The 19,863-nt window shown below is 38.6% G+C and overlaps 1 protein-coding gene across 1 annotated transcript in view; it reads left to right on the forward strand.

Moving 5' to 3' along the window:
- The first annotated feature begins 160 nt into the window (after nt 1-160).
- Gpr176 (G protein-coupled receptor 176) overlaps nt 161-19,863 on the forward strand; it is a 136,789-nt gene continuing 117,086 nt past the window's right edge. The window contains exons 1-2 of the mRNA XM_033765292.1: nt 161-254; nt 5,185-5,235. Coding sequence (XP_033621183.1) covers nt 161-254; nt 5,185-5,235 — 145 coding nt within the window. The remainder of the gene's footprint in view (nt 255-5,184; nt 5,236-19,863) is intronic.

Here is a 19,863-nt window from a genome sequence, read left to right on the forward strand (position 1 = left end):
CGCTGCTCGGTAAGCCACTCGAGGGCATGGGCCCGGGGAGCTGCGATCGGGAGCCGCCGAGCCGCCGGGGGTTGCGGGGTGCCTGGCAGAGTGCACACAGTTGGAGGAGAAGCAGTTGCAGGGAAGGTGATTGCAGTGAGCAGGGGTTGTGGACCTCAGGATGGGAGCAGCGGAGTCCCGATGGGGCTTTCGGGTGGCCGGAGGACTGAGTAGACCTAGGGCGCTCTACGCGGACGACCCTGGCGGAGCGCGGGGTGGGCGTGCGGTGGCCACGACATCCTTCACCTCCCGAGCGGGCTCACATTTACAAATAGAGCAAAGGTTCAGTGGGATTTTGTTGTGAGGAAGGAAAATTACTCTGTTAAATATGTTTTGGGCTGCTCTCACCTTTACAAAGTAATTGTTTCGAAAGAGACTTATTTTGTGCGTATTTGATGGTTTTTTTGGAACATCGATCTGGTGGTAAACAACCGTGTGAAGTTAAACTTTATGTTGCCTTTCGATTTTTTCTCAACCTCCAAATAAAACAAAACCCACTCACTACGTTTCTCTACCTGTTTTATTGTTTGAAATGCAGAATGAAGATAGGATGAAACAAAACAAAACGAACCCCCAATACATACACAACAGATTTTTCCCCACTTGTTCAGGGAAGAGATCCACAGACTGAAATGAGTGGCTAAAAAGCCGTGTGTCCACTAGTGGTAGGATTACCAGTACTTCTCACTGCTCTGAAAGGGCACCACTCTTTAGAGATACTCTTTAAATGACAAGTGACAGATACAGTAGATTCATTTCTTTTGAGGTTTAAACTACACATTGCATACTACTCACAGATATTGTACGTGTAAATTCTTTGATGTGACCTAAGGATATGAAAAGATTGTTTATGATTATATGTGAATATTATAGGCAAAAGCAGTCTTTGTTTCAAAGTAGAAATAGGCTGTTTTCCCCAATTTCCATGGAAACCAAGATAACTGACACCAAAAGTCCATATTTGGAAGAATTTTAAATGTTTGAAATTTGTCTTCATACTTTCTCTAACATCCCATTCCATTCTATTGAAACATAGATTCCACTTTTTGTCATGAGGGCGTTTTCATTAGATATCAGTGTGATTGTCTAGATTTATATGCTTTTTATGAGTGAATGTTAAATACACACATTGATAAAACAAAAACCTGTCTTCCAAATACTTTTAACATTCATTTTTGAGACACTGAACATCTACTAGATACTAAGCATATGATGCATGGAGTTAAATTTCAGTCTTGCTTAAAGTGTATGTTACTGGGGAGGGAGAAGAAATGGCTATATTTTTATTTTTGCAGGTTTTCCCTTGAAGAAATATGTAATAATGTGTGTGTCCACTAATGTATGTACATGGTATACATATCTGTAGATATATCTATATCTATATTTTCCCTGCATTGATAACTTTGAAGAAAGATGGTATTGGGAGAATTATTTTCATGGCTTGACTAAAAAAAAACTTGAGTGCTGTTGAAATAGAACTCAGAGCAGGTGTGTACAAGGCATATCAGTTATTGTACATATAATGAATATATCTTCTGCTTTCCATGTCCTTTCCATTTATGTGGTTTGCATTGGATTTAGGACTTTACAGATGAATCTGCTCTGTTTCCTGCTCTTTTCCACCCAACACTTGTGAGAAAGATGCAAAACCTTCTTTCTTGGATATCTCTGAAGAGGAAACTATTATCCCCTTGATTTTCAGTTATGCCTGAGTAGACCTAGGGGTAGGTACATTTCCCCCCTTGCACATTACTGGTACTTGGGCTGCTTTAAGAGACATTTCCATTTGTTCTTTTCTGTTTTCAGAAAATACAAATATATATAGTGTTTCTGGTGTCCTTGAACGCTTATCTGAATATTGCCCTGTGTATTTGTTACTTACTGGTATTCTTGATTCACGGTTCTCCAGGATCTGATCCATTCAAACACATCTATGTACACTCGAGTTCTCTGGTAATGCCAGATGAGGTGCAGAGATTAAGTTCCAAAGCCATGTGTAGCCAGCTTCGAGGCAAGTAAATTTGGGAAGCATAGTTTGAAAGCCTCAAAGTAAAGTCATAGAGTAGAAATAGAAGAAAAGTAAAACTGGGAGGATAGAATAATATTGAGAACAAATAATTGGTTAGTTGATTTAGTCTACGTATTTCCTCTGTCCCCACACATAGAGAAATGAATTTTCTTTTATTTTTTTCCATTTAAACAAATGAATATCTGCCTCCCACATTTCTAAATAGATTTCCTTTTGCTATTCTTGTAGAGACCTACTATTAGGTGAAAATAATTCCATTGTACTGTTGATGTCTTGCCCCTCATTTGAAAACTTTTAGTGCCCTCTAATGGGAGTCCTTAACAACTTGGAAAATATAATATTTCAACCATAGGGGGCATTAATTTCTCTATTGAAAATGAACTCAATGATATATAATATTTTTCCAATAACATGCTTTTGGGGATTTGAGTAAATTAGAGTTTCTCAGCCTTCTTTATGCAGTATCTTGGGATATCTTCAGACATCAGAAGATCCTGAAAAAAGAGTCAAATAATTGAGATTCCCCTTTAGTTGGAGGATGGCTCACATCATATTAAATAGTCAGCAGTGTAAAAATCGAAGATTCAAAAAGATTTGGAATCTCCATTTCCAATAAATACTTTATATTGAACTCCATACATTTGACCCCCTCTTTCTTCTTGGATTCATATTGAGAAATCTGGGCTCCTCTTTGGTATTTTAATTTTAAAAAGTGGTAGTTATGACCTAACCTATTACCTCTAAGCTATTCCTGTATAGAGTGGATGCTTGTTGTCTATGCCTATCATCTTTGGAGTCATAGAAGATTTTTATAAATGAGTTTGAGCCAGCATGTATGTGTCCTACACTGAAATTTAAGAAAATATTTAAAAATATTTTCCTTTTAAAAGCTTTTTCCTTTTAAAAGCTTTCCTTCCCCCTGCCTACGTGACAGATCTGTGGTTTTTCTTTTTATGCTGTGTCTCCTCTGCCCTTTGTTAGGAACAAAATATTTGTGCCCTACTCATTCATATGTGAGGCACAGATAGCCACCATGATGGTATATCACATCATAGTGTGGTCTTCATGGTGGCTCTGCCAGAGAGCTCTGTTTTTCTCTTTCTTCCATGTATGGATATTGTAAGAAGACAGTTGTCTGAGAGCCAGGAAGAGGGCCCTTCCAGAACTTGATCGTGCTGGTACCTGATCTGGGACTTCCTAGCATCCAGAATTTGAAATTAATGCCATTTAAGCCATCCAGTCTATGGTATTTTGTTATAGCAGACTCTACAGACCAATAAACCCACAAATTGTCGTGAGCCAGTGTGAAATTGATGACCCCAAGTACAGGTCCAGTTTATTGCCTGTTCTGTAAGGTCATTAAAGTATTCATTTCAAAGGAAAGATCTGGGAGGGGGCTGGAGATAGAGCTATGTGGAAGAGTTTTTGCCTAGCATGTGAGAGGCTCTGAGTTTCATCCCCAGCACAGGAAAGCAAAAGGAAAGATGAGGACTGATTTGTTTAGTCTGTTCAACAGATGATGTGGGTAAACACCATTTATGCTCATGCTTATTTATAGTTTCCAGCAAAATCATACGGTATACCAGTAATGTTCATCATAATTGTTTGATAGAAAAATACACTTGTGTTTATGGTATGATTTGAAATTCGCCAGATAATAGCTGGATAATTCTTGGAGTTCCTTAAATGTTTGGTGGAAGATGTGTTAATACTAGTTTGTATTTATAATTATAATTCATAATCATGCAGAATCATTTTTAGTTAACCATAATTATAACCAATAGTAATGTATCACCAGACTTGCTTCTGCGTACTGTTCTGTTTTGGCACACCCAGAAACCTAGCAGACTATGTCGAGTATGATATTGTAAATTGACCTAAGGAGTCAGGAAATGGCAGGGTCAATAGTTAACCTGACTAGGTGATTCTAATATAGTAAATTGCCTCACATTGTATTTGATTTCCACATGATGAATGTATTCCAAACCCATTCTTTCATAGTATGGTGTGATAGGCAGGAAAAAAACTAATGTGACCTCTATCTAAATGAAATGCTGGTTGGTAGTCCTAGAGACCTACTTTTTTGGGCTTTGTAAGTATATTTTCCTTTTCTAATTCCTGGAAATAAAATTCTCCTTGGGAAACCTTTTTTTTTTTAATTAAAAAAAAGCTTTATTGCAATAAAATTCAAGTATTGTAGAATTCAATCAGTTAAAGGATACAGTTTAACTGTTTTTAGTGTATTCACAGAGTTGTGCAAACATTGCTGTTATTGAATTCCAGAACACTTTTATGACCCCACAAAGAAACCATGTACCCATTAGCAGTTGCTCCATTTCCTCTCCATACCTTGAGCCGTTAGCAACTATTAATCTACTTTTTGTCTCTGTTGATCTTCTTCCTGTTCTAGATGTTTCCCATGTGAGTTCTTTCAACAAGCAAATTGTTAGGTTTCATTTGTGTCTTAGTTACTTTCCTATTGCTGGAACGAAATGTCTGACAAGTGAGAGGAGAGTTTTATTTTAGTTAACAGTTAGTAGAGGTTTCAGTCCACAGTCAGCTGGCTCCAATGCAGGGTGGCATGACAGAGGGGTACTACAGAGGAGAACCAGTCCGTTGTGTGGCAGGCAGAAGCAGCAGCCTTCCTTCTACTTTCCCTCTTGTTCTATCCAGTCCAGGAGCCTATAGGTTGGTGCCATCCACACCCAGGGTGGTGTTCCTACTTCAGCAAATCAATCAGTCATACCCACAACCATGCTAAATCAATCAGTGGACTAATCCAGTATCATACTCCTGATCTAAATCTCTCCCAGAAGCCCCACCTAGGAGTGCATAGTTTTTGGGAGGACATCTAGATACAAGCCATGACTATCTATGTTGTAGCATGTATCAGAACTTTGTTCTTTTTTTAATTGCTGGATAATATTTCATTGTATGGATATACCACATTGTGTGTGCCCATTCATCATTTGATGGACATTTGGATTATTGCCACTTTGGTGCAATTATGAATAATGCTGCTATGTGTATTCATGTGTAAGTTTTTGTGTGGACATGCTTTCAGTTCTCTGGAGTGGAATTACCGGGTCATTTGGAAATTTGTTTATCCTTTTTAGGAACTGCCAGACTCTTCCAAGTGACTGCATCATTTCACATTCCCACTAAAGGTGTGCGAGATTTCTTTTCTTTTTTTATATCCCTGACTGTATTTCTTATTTCTTGTCCTTTTGAATATAACTATCCAAATGGATATAGAGTAGTTAGTTTCTCACTGTGGCTTTGATTTATATTTCCCTAATAACTAATGATGTGAAACAACTTTTCATTTGCTTATTATCCATTTGTGTATCTTCTTTGAAATAATATCTATTCATATCTTTTGCCCATTTTAAAATTCAGTTATTCATCTTTTTATGTTGAATTCTAAGAGTTCCTTATATGTTCAGAATACTAGACCTCTTGAATATAAGATTTGTTAATATTTTCTTTTTCATTAGTTCTTTTTACTTTTCCTGTTAGTGTCCTTTGAAACATGAGTTTTTTTTTTCAGGTAGTCCAATTTATCTACATTTTTTATTGCTGTTGTGTGTGCTCTTGTTGTATTTAAGAGACAGACCATGGCCTGATCCAAGGTTATGAAGAATCATTCTCATGTTTTCTTTTAAGAGCTTTATAACTTGGCTCCTTGATTCATTTAGTTTAGTTCTTCAATAAAAAAAAAAATTTTTTTTTTGAGATAGGGACTTGCTTTGTAGTGCAGGCTGGCCTTGAATTCACCATTTACTACAGGCTGGCCCTGAACTTATGGTGATCCTCCTGCCTGAGCCTCACAAGTGCTGAAATGACAGGCATGTGCCACCATGCCAGGCTTCTTTAATCAATTTATGTTTATTTTTGTGTATGTTGTGGATAGGAATCCAAATTAATTCCTTTGCATGTGAGTGTCCAGTGATCGAGCACCTTTTGTTGAAAAGACGATTCTTTTCCCTTTTAATTGTCTTGATGTTTTTCTTGATCTTGTGAAAACTTTTGAAGACATCATCCCATTTAAGGATTTTCATAAATATTTGACAGGGAAGAGACAGATAAATCTTTTTCCCCTTGAGAAGTTTACTTATGTGCTTTGAAAATATAATCTAGAAACTGGGCTAGAGATGTGGCTGAATGGTGGAGCATTTGAGTAGCGTGTATGAGGCCTTGTGATCCCAAGAACAGAGAAACAAAACAAAATGAATGATAATCTAGAAATAGAGTCATGGAGGGGACTAATGACCTATCTTGTATTTTTTTTTTTTTTTTTGAGACAGAGTCTCACTATGTGGTTGAGACTGACCTGGAACTTACTATGTAGCCCAGGCTGGTCTCGAACTCACAGTGATCCTCCTGCCTCAGCCTCCGGAGTGCTCAGATTACAGGCCTGTGCCACCACACCCAGCTCTTGCATATTAATACAGACTTTGTAATAGCTTCCTCTGTTTCTTACATTCTTGAACCAAAGCTAGCAATGAGACTCTTCATAAGTGCTAATATGCCTTCTCCTTGCTAGAGGTTAGTCATTTATAGCTGCTTGGATGTTGATAAATGATCTAGGCACATCACAACTCCGCTACAGTAATGTTTCTAACAGGAACTGCTATCATTTAAAGTAACTAACTCCAGAAATATTTAAAAACAGTTCCACTTTTGCAGATGTTCCTTCTGGTGACCTCATTGGAGCAGGAAGATGTATTTAAAATTTGGTCTTTTGTCTTGCTTTTCCTTACTGGTCCTATTTTGTTTGGGAACTTGGTGATCCTTTGCTATTGAAATATATCCTTTGCTTTAGGATTAGAAGTTCAAGGCATTAAAGTTTCCCTTTATATGCTGATAAGGTAGGATAGTAGAACAGTTTTGATATTGGTGTTAACAAACAACATAACCAGCTTACTGCTTGGAATTTTCGGTTTAGTCTCTTTTAAGAAATTGGTCCCAAAGCGCCAGCTTCAGATATTCTTGGTTCTGCAAATGAAGTATGCTTTTTACCTTTTTTATTGGGTGGGATTTTTATAGCATGGGAGGAAATTTATTTCAAATAGGAAGAAGCAGCTGGGAATTTAGCTCAGTGGCATCGTTCCTGCCTTGCAAGGGCAAGGTCCTGAGTTTGATTCCTGGTACGGCGGGTGGTGGTGGGGAGCAGACATGGCTATGTTTTTCTCTGGGGATATCTAAATTTCTGAAAGTATTTCTTTTGTGTTTGGCCCCAGACTTTCCCCACATGACATTTTTCTGAGCAAGTCATTTTAATTGAGTAGTGACTGGAAGCTGTTGTGAAAATTGTTTCTTCGTCAAGGAACTTCCAAGTTAGCTGGATAGAAAGTCTTTAGTAGTCATACAGAGATAAAAATTTAAAGGAGATTTTGCTTCAACTGGAATATAGGAGCAACTCTAGACAAAATTCAGATTTACCCCTAGGCTGCTGGTGATGAACCTATGGCACTCATGCACAACAGCCTTAGCCAGCTGTTTGTTATCCTTGAAAACTCTAAAAGGTTTGCCATCACTGTCCTAAGTAAAACTAGAAAGTAAAAGAAGTCTTATTCTCAGAAAATCTATCCTCATGTTTTGAATTTTTGTGCTACTTCTTGTTTTCTTTTTCTTTGGATGCCAAGTAAGGTTAGTTTGAATTATTTCCCTATAGGAGTGTCCCGACTTCCAATACCTGTATTCCATTCTCCCATGATGGCATACTAAGTAATCACTTTAACTGTTTATGTTAGCAGCTGTTAGTGTATTAACCTTTAAAGGTACTTTTTATTTTAAAATTTATCTATTTAATGCTTGAACCCAGACACTTTGCTGTGAGCTACATTCCCTGCTCTTTTCAGTTTTATTTGGTTTTAAATTTTGAGGCGCAGCCTGACCAAGTTGCTAAGTTGCCCATACTGGGCTTGAGCTTTGTATACTCAGGCCTAAACCTCCCAGAGTGTTGGGATTATAGGCATGTGCCACCATGCCTGGCTTAAAGGTACTTTTTAAATAAAAAGGTTCACTATCTTAAACAGAAAGGATGATTAACTGGGCATTTTATGTATTTGCCAGCAGGAGAAAGAAATGGATTGCATGCTCTTTTAGGAACCTCAGATCACATCATATGGGCAAATTTATAGCATGGAAGCAACTTAGAAAAGTGAAGGGGGGTTTTAGACACACCTATAAAAGAATAGGAGGGTATCAGATAGCTACTAGTATCTTGCTCTTTGTGCTTTTAATTCCTTTCATCTCAGTTATAACCAACTTTTATAGATTTTTATAATTGATAATTTGGCATCCATTAATCACAGGGCCAAACCAATGCTAAAAATTGTTTATATTTTGACTGAGCTTTTATGGGTTTGTGCAGACCATGTTCCAGACCTCTCTAATCACATTGCCCCAGCTTCTGTCTGTTCCCTGCCTGGTAGAGAACTTTGCCACCTAGCTACCTTCTTCCCTTGTAGTAATAAAGATGTAGTCCCAACCTCTGTATGTGTTCTGAATTCTTGTGGCTCTGCTTGTCATAATATGCCTCTACTTTCTGGAAAATGGGACACACTTCTTTCAGTGGCACTCAGTCTTACCTATACATTAAATCTCAGGTACATTTTAAAACATGCTATTTCAGATTGTTACCATGGGATGTTATTGCACCTGCCAACTCTTGCCTGTGATGCATCATTTACTTGTGTGTTTCTGAGCTTTTGACTGTGAGCCCATCATCTATTTTGAAACACTCTGTGAGATCTTTGCCATAGAAGTAGCCTTCACAGCACTTTGACATTTACTCTTGCCAGGTGTCAATGTTATTTCAGCTGACGATCGCAACCAAAGGACAAGAAATTTCCTTGTTGTCTCTCTGAGGTATAGGTTAGTTTTTAAGCCTCTGTTCCACTGAGGTTGCTGCACTCTGAAGGTTTGGCTTCACGCAGACATTTCCATTCTAATTCTTTGCTTCTAGAAGATGATTTAACATTTGGGGTCTAGCATTCAGTATGGTTGTTGAAACCTGATGTGAGCTTTGAGATCCTTTTTTCTGGTAAAAAAAAAAAATCCCCCAATGTAAGCACTGTACTTTCTCTTTGTTTTGTGCAACAGAGAATTTCCTCTTTTATAACTGCAGTTGTGAATTTAAAGATATCTTCTCTTTTACCCATCATGCTCAATTTTTTGTAGTAGTATACTAAGTTCATTAAAATTTAGTCTTCTCTGTTGCCAGAATCCGAAGTTGAAGATTAAGCAAAATATATTAAAAGCAGAAAGTGGGATGATTGTCACACTTGATTCCAGATGACATTTAGTCAAAATTTAGATTGCTGTAAAGTGGGATGTTGAGATCTGGTCAGAACAAAAATGCCTTGGAAAATTAAGGAAAGTTAGTAGTAGAATGGGAGAATAAATCTCAAGAATGTTTGGGAAATCTGGCCTGAAAAAATATTAAGGACAAATAATTGATAGACAAAGGTAGGGAAGCTGGTTGTCAACATGTATCATTTTTTGGAGGTGGGCTAAGCAGAGAGGTCAAGGGAATTTTTTGTTTTTATACATCTTTTATACATTTTTTCATTCATTATTTCCAATAAGTATTTCCCTTATAATAGGAAAAGAAAAGAACTTTTAAAGATTAAAAAAACCAATAAAGATGTGTATATCTTTAGGTGTACGTATAGGACGTGTACATATATTTTCAATATTTGTGCATTTTGACCTTCAGACACTGCAGTTTCATATGGTTCAAACTAATTTTTTAAAAAACAACATTTACGTTTAAATAAATTAGGGTTAATAGAGGGATATCTTAAAAAAAATTACTTGTGAGAGCAGTACCTGTTTACAAAATATTGGAATACTTGTGACATGTAAGTTTGAGTTTGGATGTGAAGAACCAAGCCTTGCCTTTTGAGAACACTAGAAGGAGTTCAAGTGGTCAGAGGTGCAGTGAGTTTTGGTAAGAAGAGCACTTCAACCCATTTGAGTGTAAGGACCTACGTTTTGACATATAATGTAAGACTTAAGTAAATTTTACTGAGTATGGTTTTACTAACTATAATTTCTTTCCCTGTTATTTTACGTTCATAAAGCATTAACATTATTTCTTTGTCCTTTTCGTCCACTAAGTCCCATATATTTGAAATGTAGCCCTGGGGTCAAATTCAAAGCCCGCAATTTGAGTGAGGCAAACCTACCTGTCATGTGAGCAGTGGGACCAGGCTGAGAGCTGGGAGGGGGCGTACTTGAGATATCTACCCAAAATAGTTATAAGCCCCATTTTAGCCATTAAATTTGAAGTATTCCTATATGAGTTGAATAGCTATTTCCACAACTCCTGTTCTTAGCCTAGCTCAGTCCCTCAGTGTAGAACTTAATTAATTATATAATTTTGACTTATGTAAATTTGGTTCTTCTAAAATTCCATCACGAAACTAGGGCGCTATAAAAAATCATTGGCATGGAACAGACTGGAAGATGCAGAAACAACTCCAAACACACTCAGCCACCTTACCTTTGACAAAGGAGCCAAACACCTTCACTGGATAGGCTCTTTAATAAATGGTGCTGGAAAAACTGGCTTTCCACATGCCCAAGATTGAACCTAGACCCATAGCTTTCACCATGTATAACCTAAAATCGAAATGGTTCAAAGATTAAATGTTAAAACAAACACTAAATCTGCAGGAAGAGAGACTAGATAGAATGCTTGAGGACATAGGAGTAGGCAAAGGAGTAGGTTTTGTTTTATGAACAAAACCCAGACTGCATGGAAATACTACAAGAATCAACAACTGGGACCTCATCTTACTGAAAAGCTGTTGCACAGCAAGATAAACTACCAACAGAGTGAAGCAACAATGCACAGAGTGGGAAGATTTTTTTTTAACCAGCTATTCAGATAAAGGACTGTTATCTAAAATATACACTGAACTAAAAAAAATCAGGCCTGAAAATTTAAAGACCCATTGCAAAAATGGGCATCTGAAATAAAAAGACACTTCTCAGATAATGAATTAGAAATGGCAAATAAATATATGAAAAATATTCAACATCACTGGTAATTTGAGAGATGCAAATTAAAACAATGCTGAGATTCCATCTTACTCCAGAAAGAATGGCTGCTATCAAGAAATCAATAGCAAATAATGGAGGGGATGTGGGGAGAAAGGAACCCTTCTCCACTGTTGGTGGGAGTGCAGACTGGTGCAACCACTGTGGAAATCAGTGTGGAGAGTCCTCAAAAAACTAAAACTAGAGGTTCTGTTTGACCCAGCTGTCCCTCTTCTTGGTATCTTCCTGAATGAATTAGAAGTATCATACCATAGCAATATATGTGCACCCATGTTTATAGCAGCACAGTTTGTCACAGCTTAATCTTGGAAATAGCCCAAATGCCCATCAACTGATGAGTGGATAAAGGTGTGTGTGCGTGTGTGTGTGTGTGTGTGCGTGTGCGTGTTTTATACAATGGAGTACTACTCTTCAATAAAGAAGGATGAGCTTCAGACGTTTATAGTGAAATGGGTGGACCTTCAGACCATATTCTTAAGTAAATTGGATGGATATGTTTAAATACCACACTGTTTCTCTGGTGTGAGAAACTGAATGTGGAAATACAGACTAAGATGTGTAATGGATATTGGAAAATGGGGAGAAAATGTTCAAATGGGAAGGGGAACAAGGGAGGGAGGGGGAAAGGAAGGAAGGGACACAAAAATGAAAATAGAAAAAATGGAAACAAAGCTTTTGTACATAGGGAGGGGGCTTGAGGGGGGAATGGGATAAAATAAATAAAACTTATTAAATTTAAAAAAAGGTCATTGACAGATGAAAATTATATATAAAGCCTGTCCACATACTGCAATGAATGGTTAAAAACTTAGCCAAGTGTGTAACTTTGAACCCTCTGAACTATCACTGTATCAATTAAAAAAATATCTCCCCAATACATACAAAGATTTCTTTTGATGGCCTTGCAGTGAAAATTCAACTGTTCCTGTTCAGTTAATTTGTGATTTTTGTTTGTTTTTGCACTCTAAGCAATTTATAGAGTAACTGACTCAAACAATATTTTGATTGGTAGCTGCACTTGATTCTGAGGAATCCCAAGAAACAGTTCTTTCTGGCTTGCACTAAAAACTTTCTTCACCAAATCTGAGGCACTCAAACCAACTTTCAGACTAAGCCACAGTGCTTAGGTATCTTGGTAATTTAAGTAAAAAAAATTTTTTTTAGCACTGGGGATTGAATCTAGTGTTTTCACTCTGAGCTACATCCTCAGCCCTTTAAACAAAACAAAAAAAATTTTTTTTTACTTTGATATAGGGTCTCAATAAGTTGCTAAGTTTCCCAGGATGGACTTGAATTGTGATCCTCCTGTCTCAGTCTCTCAGAGTACTGGTATTACAGGTGTGTACCACACCACACCTTGCTCTTGTTTTGTCTTCCTGATGAAACTTTCTCCCTCAGGAAAATTTTGGAGTTAGAGGCAAAGTGTCAAACATATACAATCTCTCTTTATGACTCCCTCACTTTTTTTCTTTTGAGGAGTTTTTAAAATGCAGAAAATAATTATCATAAACTCACCACTCAGGAATAATACTTTAACATTTAAAAATATTTGTTTTACATATCTAGAGATATTTGTTCCAAATCTTTTTGAAATAGCTCAGTTTCATATTTTATAAAAGTAAGCAACATGTTTCAGGTGCAGTTGAATGTCTCCTGTGCCTTACCTAGTCACTACTCTTCACTTCTCTTTGAGTCAGTCACTGTGTTGGGTTTTGCGTAAACTTCTTGTTTTTTTTCTGTTTATTCTGCCTAATTCTTGCCTGTTGTCACAAAATTCTTACCAATTGATACTTGATGGGTGACTGTTAAAATCACTCCATAGGTATTGTTGATTTTTGTTGTGGTTTAGATCTAAAATGTCCCCCCAGGACCAGAGATTTAGCTCAGTGGTTGTGCCACCTGTCTCACAAGTGCAAGGACCCGAATCTGAACCCTGGTACCAAAAAAAAAATATCCCCCCAAAATCTCATGTCTTAGGGATGGGTCTTTTGAAGATCATGGGAGTGCCATACTCATCAGTGAGTTGATCTCTTGGTGAGATTATGTTCTGATAGGAGGTGGGACCTTGTTGGAGGGCTGGGTCACTGGGGACACGACCTAGAAGGGTATATTTTTGTCTCTGGCCCTTCTCTCTCTCTTCTTTCTGGTGACCATAGGTTGACAGCTTTGCTCTGCTTTGTCTTTCCACAGGCCTTTTTGCTTTAGAGCTCACAGCGTGTGGACTGAATCCTCAGAGCCATGAGAATTGCTCAGGAGTTTAAAGATAGTCTGGCAGCTGAAGAGATGCTCGTGGCATGGGGGAGGATGGTCAGATGGCAGTGGAAGAGGTCAGGAGTGGAAGGTCATGCTCAGCTCAGGGAGTGCTGAACCTGGAACATAGGGTGATGAAAGCCCTGGAGTTAGTAAAAGTTCATGATTGTGCACAAGTCCAGAGGAGATTCTGCTGGACTGGGAGATATTTTGACAACTGCTCTGAATCAGTATACAATCTCTTGATTCTTTTTATCTCTCAGGTAAACATCTATTTTAATCAATAGCTTTTTATACATAACTAGTTGTTGATAGTTATTATAAAAACCTAGTAGCAGGGAAAATAATCTAGCTGTGCAAGAAAAGAAAGATACTGTCATTGTTACAGATGTAACTGTCCAGAAGATGATTACCTCAACGCTGTGCTGGAAGTGGGCTTCTGCTTTCCTGAGTGTTCACAAGTGCTCTGGTCTATGGACCAGGCTGTGGGTGAGTACTGAGAAATGCAGCCCTCACCACAAATGGTTTGTGGCATGTGGAGGAAGTCCTAGACATCTGGCAGGTGTCTGGTGAGAGGAATGAGCTGCTGTTTTCTGCCTCAAATGGCCAGTGTCCTGCTCTCTGGATGGTCAATGCAGTAGACTTCTGTGAGGCTGAGATGAGTGTCCTCAGCTGATCAGAGCTTAGGGCTTGGAGGGGAGAGTGAGACCTTGCTAACCAAGGTAGGCGCCCAAGTGTAGATTAACATCTGGGCATTGTCAAATTACATAAGCAAGACAGATATAAAAGGTACAGAGCAAATGGTAAAAGGTATAGAGGGCCAAAGCAGAGAGATACCCCATGGTCTTCCAAGTACTACCTTTCAGTTTCTTTAACACGTCAAGCTCAGTATCACAAGGCCGTTGACCTTGCTTGGCTGTTCTCTCTCCCCTAGAATGTTTTTCCCTAGTTGTTTTGTATGCCTCCCTTGCATTCATCTTTTAAATTGAAGCTCAATGTCACTTCTAAGGGGGGTTCTTGACCATTTACCTCAAGTAGTTCCCACCAGTTTTGTAACATCACCCTGTTGTAGCAGTTTTAACCCCAGAAGTGATCTTCTGTGTATAGTGGGCTTTTCCCCTCAATGTGAGGACAAGGACTTTGCTTCAAACACTGCTGGGACCCCAACATGTAGAACAGTATCTAGTACATTGTTGATGCTGAAGAATAGTGACTGGAGACAAACAGCAATTAAACAACCACTATCCCAGTTTGCTTGAGACTTAGGGGCCCATGGAAAAGTGTATGAATTATATCTAGAATTGTGTTTACAAAAGCCAGATGTCTGGAGGGATAGCAGGTGTCTTAATAGGAAGTGCACAAGGACCGAAATTATAACCTGATTTGAAATAGAATATGCCAATAAAATAAGACAGGCAGCAGTTTGAACCAGGCAGCATAATATATATGGTGACATCACTACAGATTCTGGTGGCTTATGGATCCTAGGAAAGGTCAGAAGTGTTGCTAAATGGAATCTAAGGCGTGATCTTTCCGTAGGAGAGTGGCTGAGAAGCAGTGTTGTCCTCAGGGAGCTATAGGTAACATTTGGCTGCCCCTGCTGATGCATGTGACTCCTATGTGTATAGCATCCAAATCAGCCCTTTGTTACATGTCCATCAGCAGATGAATGGATAAAGAAAATGGTACTCATACACTACTCTGCTACAAAGAAGGATAAATGTGAGTCATTCATAGGAAAATGGATGCACCTTAAGATGATAGTGCTAAATAAAATAAATCAGACATAAAAGCTTAAATACTACATAGTTTCTCTTACATGAGAAACCCAAAGTATAAATAAAATAGAGAACAAAATAGATAACAGGAAGCAGGGAGATAGATCTTTTGCAAATGAGAAGAGGATCAGGAGAAAGGAGGGGAGAAGGATGAGAGGGAAGAATTATATGAAAAGAAGAATTTTATATTAAAAATATAAAAGCATTAAGATATGTACATGTACCAGCTCCCCATGTGAATGTAATAGTGTACTGTGAATATTTACTAATAAAAATAAAAATAAAACAGAGTGGGGCCCTTGAGTTTCTATCAGTTGCTGAGGGATCACTCTCTCCACCCATTCATCCGGGAAGCTTAACAGTAGGACTGGGGGTGTTGACTACAAACTGAAAACAGTAGAGTATTTTGACCTTAGCCAAGGCAATAGCAAATGTTAGACCAAAAGAATGCAAGTGAGTAGTCAGATGAAGCATCTGCTGCTGATGGGATGTATATCCACACAGTAATGGCTGGTCATTACTCACTCCACCCACTTGTGCACATAAAGCTTTCAGCATCTGTTTTTAGTGAAACTTCGCTTTGCAATAAATGTAGATTCACATATAATTGTAAGAAATGATACAGAGAGATGCTTGTGCCCTTTACCCAGTTCCTGCCCATGGTAACATCTTACAACATATGATACACAGGTACCTGTTGTTTGTGTGTAAGGTGAGTACGGGTTCACAACCAAGATATTGCAGCTGATATTTTTTTTTCCCACAAGGACTCCTTCTGTTGCACTTTTATAGCCAAACCCACTTATCTCCCAGCGTTCCTTCCTTATTTGCAGTCACTAGCCTGTTCTCCATTTCTATAATTTTTGTCATTCAAGAATGTTATAGGGCTGGCTGAGAGAGTGCATACCTGTAATCCCAGCACTCAGGAGGTGGAGGCAGGAGGATCACCACAAGTTTGAGGCCACCTGAACTACGCAGTGAGTCTAAGGCCAGCCTGAACTACACAGTGACACTGTCTCAAAAAAAAAAAAAAATACAGTATGGGGCTGGGGATTTAGCTCAGTGGCACTGCCCCTACCTTGCAAGTGCAAGGCCCTGAGTTCGATCCCTGGTACCTCAAAAATAAAAATGATATGTAGCTTTTTGGAATTTTTTTTCCACTCAGTATGGAAGATCTGGTGATTGACCCAATTGTTGCCTGGATCAGTAGTTTGTTCCTTTTTAGTTTTATTCTATTTAATGATCTTGAATGACCATATTGACAATCCTGTAACTTTTCTGGTTCTTCTTAAATCACAAAATACTTTCAATTTAGTACATAGTATGTGCAGTCAGATGAAGGAGGCACAACACCAAACTTTATTTGAAATTAAAAGTTCTCCTTCCCTGAAATCCCTGCTCTAGGCCTGTTGCTTGGGAGGAACATAACATTGAATAAAGGGGAGTCTGTCCTGTGCCCTTGTCCATTTTGAGCTTCCAGCCAAGTTTTCTCAGCAGGCCGGGATTGGTGGAGGAGGGTGAACATGTGGGAGGGGCTGATACTTTCTGAGTGGCTTCATATTCTAGACTGTCATCTGTTTCTGTGCCTGTGATGCCCTTTGAGTGCTGTCTGACCTCTAGCTTCTCTGTGCTGAGAGGGTCTGTTTGCCTCGAGTACTGACATGACCCCACATTGTCACCTGGGAACACACAGGCATCCTGTGCCCTTGATGAGTTCTGGGAATGCAGGGTGCCCACCACTCCTCTTTGAATAGCTCATCAACCCATCTTTTGCCCTTCAGATTTCTCAGACAGGAACATATGAATGGCAATGTTAGGGGACACTTGTCCAGCTGCCTGCATGGACTTGTTGGAAGTCCCTTATTTGGCTTGAAGGGAGAGACACATTCCCTTTCTTTTCCAGCCTGGAAAGGAATGAGCACAACCTCAGTTTTCTTTCTAACTTTATACTCTCTACAGTAGTTTGATTTTTATCCTCTTGTACTAGAATTACAGGGATTTTTTTAAAGAATGCTTAGCCAGGCATGACTGCAAACCCTTATAATCCTAGTACTCTGGGAGGCTGAAGCAGGAGGAATGCAATTTTTCAAGACCTTGTTTCACAATAAAAATAAAAAAGGACTGGGGATGTAGCTCAGTGTGAATGAAGCCTTGTGTTCAATCCTTAGTACTGGTGGGGGCTTATAAAATAATAATGTGAACTCACATGCTCAGGAATGAATGTCACCTTTTAAATTTATTCCATCAGATGACTTCTACAAAAAACCCAAAGAAGCATTTATTGAGATGATTTCAGTCATTGTGCCTTCTCCAAATAATTTATAACGTGTTCTAAATAAAGTAATCAATTCATTGTATTAAGTATGACATTGTATTCCTTGAGCGAGGATGCTTGAGGACACATCTGCCTGGTGTTAGAGGGTATGTGATATTCACTCCCTATTCCCTGGGCATCCTTGCTTGTGCTCATTTGCACCTTTAATTAGAGCTATTTTTTTTCATGGCTTATTGGGCAGTTTCTTAGGACAAGAAACACTTTCAGCTGCTGCTAAGTGGAAAGGAAAGAATAACTCTCTGAAGTCAACATGAGTGTGAATTTAATTTCCAGGAACACAGAGTTCAAGAGAGACTCAAGCAGAGATGAAATAATCAAATTTTGGTTTCCAAATGCCCTCATTAATCGATGAGAATAGCACCTTTTTCATTTGTCCTGTGGTTTCTCTGACCTGCTCTGAAGGTTGAAAATTGTTAGCAGCAACGAATCTACAATGATCAGAGGTCCTGAGATTCTACGATCTGCTCTGTCACATGAAAGACAGGGTTAGAGACTAAGAGGGTCAACTGCCTATTTCTCTGCAGGATGCTGTTACTGTTAAGATTTAATGGGACTTTTTTCTGAAGAGCACTAAATCATTTTTCTTATTAGTAACAAATCATTGAGCTCTGGCTGGTAAGGATCGTACCAGGTCTAGGGAAGGACTGAAGTAAAGGGCTTAGCCCTGTTGTTCAACAGTGGCTTGGCTGCTGGTAATCACTGCCCGTTTTTGTGATTGTAATCGCAAGGCAGAGATTCTTAATGTTAGTGTGCATACAAATTACTTGTTAAAATGCAGATTCTTGAGTTCTACCAAATTATATTTCAGTGGGTTTATATGGCATCCTAGAGTCTATGTTTTTAATGAGCATTGTAGGAGACTTTCATACAGATGCTTTACATTTTAACATTAATCTAAGGGGTGCCCAACCACTTTCTCAGTGTCTGTGGAGATGAGATTATAGCCCTGGGAGTCAGATAATGGTGGTAAATGTCAGGAGGATGGCAAGAAAGAAAGCTGGTTGCATAAGGTGAATGCTGAGGTCATTAGAAGATGTTTTTTCCCTTTTAGCAGAGTTGTAGCATTGTCTGCAGTCCTGTTATTCTTGCAAAGGTGAAGTTGAGACAGACAGGAAGTAGGAATTTAATTTTAAGTTTATTGGTACCAGTTGTACTCCTCTTTTAATAACTAGTGTTGTTTAAGGGCTGAGGGTGATATGAAAAGATTAGCCTTAATATGAATAGACAGGACTCTTGTTAAATCTGACTTAAAGAGACAATCTCAAAATTTTATGAAGTCATTGGGTCTCCTGACTCTGTACAGTACTTTCTATCTCCATGTCAACCCATATCTGATAAATAATAATTAAATTACTTACCCAAAAAGGTGTGTGTGGGGGAATTCTGATATTTCCCTGTTGGGGTAAATTATTTGCAAAAGCAATATTGGGGCTATACAATTGTTCCCCCATTATCTTTGGGTGCATCTATTCCCCCTTAAAACCTAGTATCAGCATGGACAATCAGCTGGATACTTGACTGTCAGAAATATGGCAGACTTTTCTGAAGCAAAATAAATTTGGAGACACTAGATCATTTTCTATTTACTTTCAGTAGAATTTTTCAATTTATTTTTTGTTTTTGTTTTTGCAATCAGGATTTGAACTCTGGCCCTTGTACTTGTGAGGCAGGCAGCAGAACCAGTGAGCCAAATTCCCAGCCATAGTAGAATTTTTTTAAACTCACAAAATTTACATTGATAGAGAAATTAAAACCTTAGACACCGTGGACCAGGTATCTCATGGTCATATACTGCTCTTAGTGTTTTGAGCTCGTCTCTCCTTTAATCATTTAATCATGCTGTGTTTTACCTTCTCCTGGGACTGAGTCAAAAGGTTTTCAGCTGGGGGCAGGTGGGTGATCAAAAGGACTATTAAGGACTTTTTTGGCTTTCGGGTGAATTGTGATGGACTTAGCTTGCAAATCTGTTATTAGAATACCAACAGCCAGGGAGCATGTGGAAAGATTTAAAAGTACAGTACACTCTGCTTGGATTTAGTCTGCTTATTAGGCCTTCTTATTGTTAGTATCAGGCATCCTTGATTTTGACTGTGAGACCTTTGTGTATGGTCAGAAGATATGAATGCAAAAAGCTTGCTTAAATTTCCTCTGCCTCCTTGCAATCTTAGCAGGAGTCATGTTTATTGGGGAGTAAGGAGTGTAGGTTTAACTGAAATTCACGTATTATCCTGTTGACTTAGGGTATGGATTTTTGTGTTGTTGTTGTTGTTGTTGTTGTTGTTGTTGTTGGTGGTGGTGGTGGTGGTGTGTGTGTGTGTGTGTGTGTGTGGGTGTGTGTGTGTTTACCGCTGGGACTC

Source organism: Fukomys damarensis, unplaced genomic scaffold (genome assembly GCF_012274545.1).
Source record: "Fukomys damarensis isolate Sample0158 unplaced genomic scaffold, DMR_v1.0_HiC HiC_scaffold_17, whole genome shotgun sequence".
Taxonomy (NCBI): domain Eukaryota; kingdom Metazoa; phylum Chordata; class Mammalia; order Rodentia; family Bathyergidae; genus Fukomys; species Fukomys damarensis.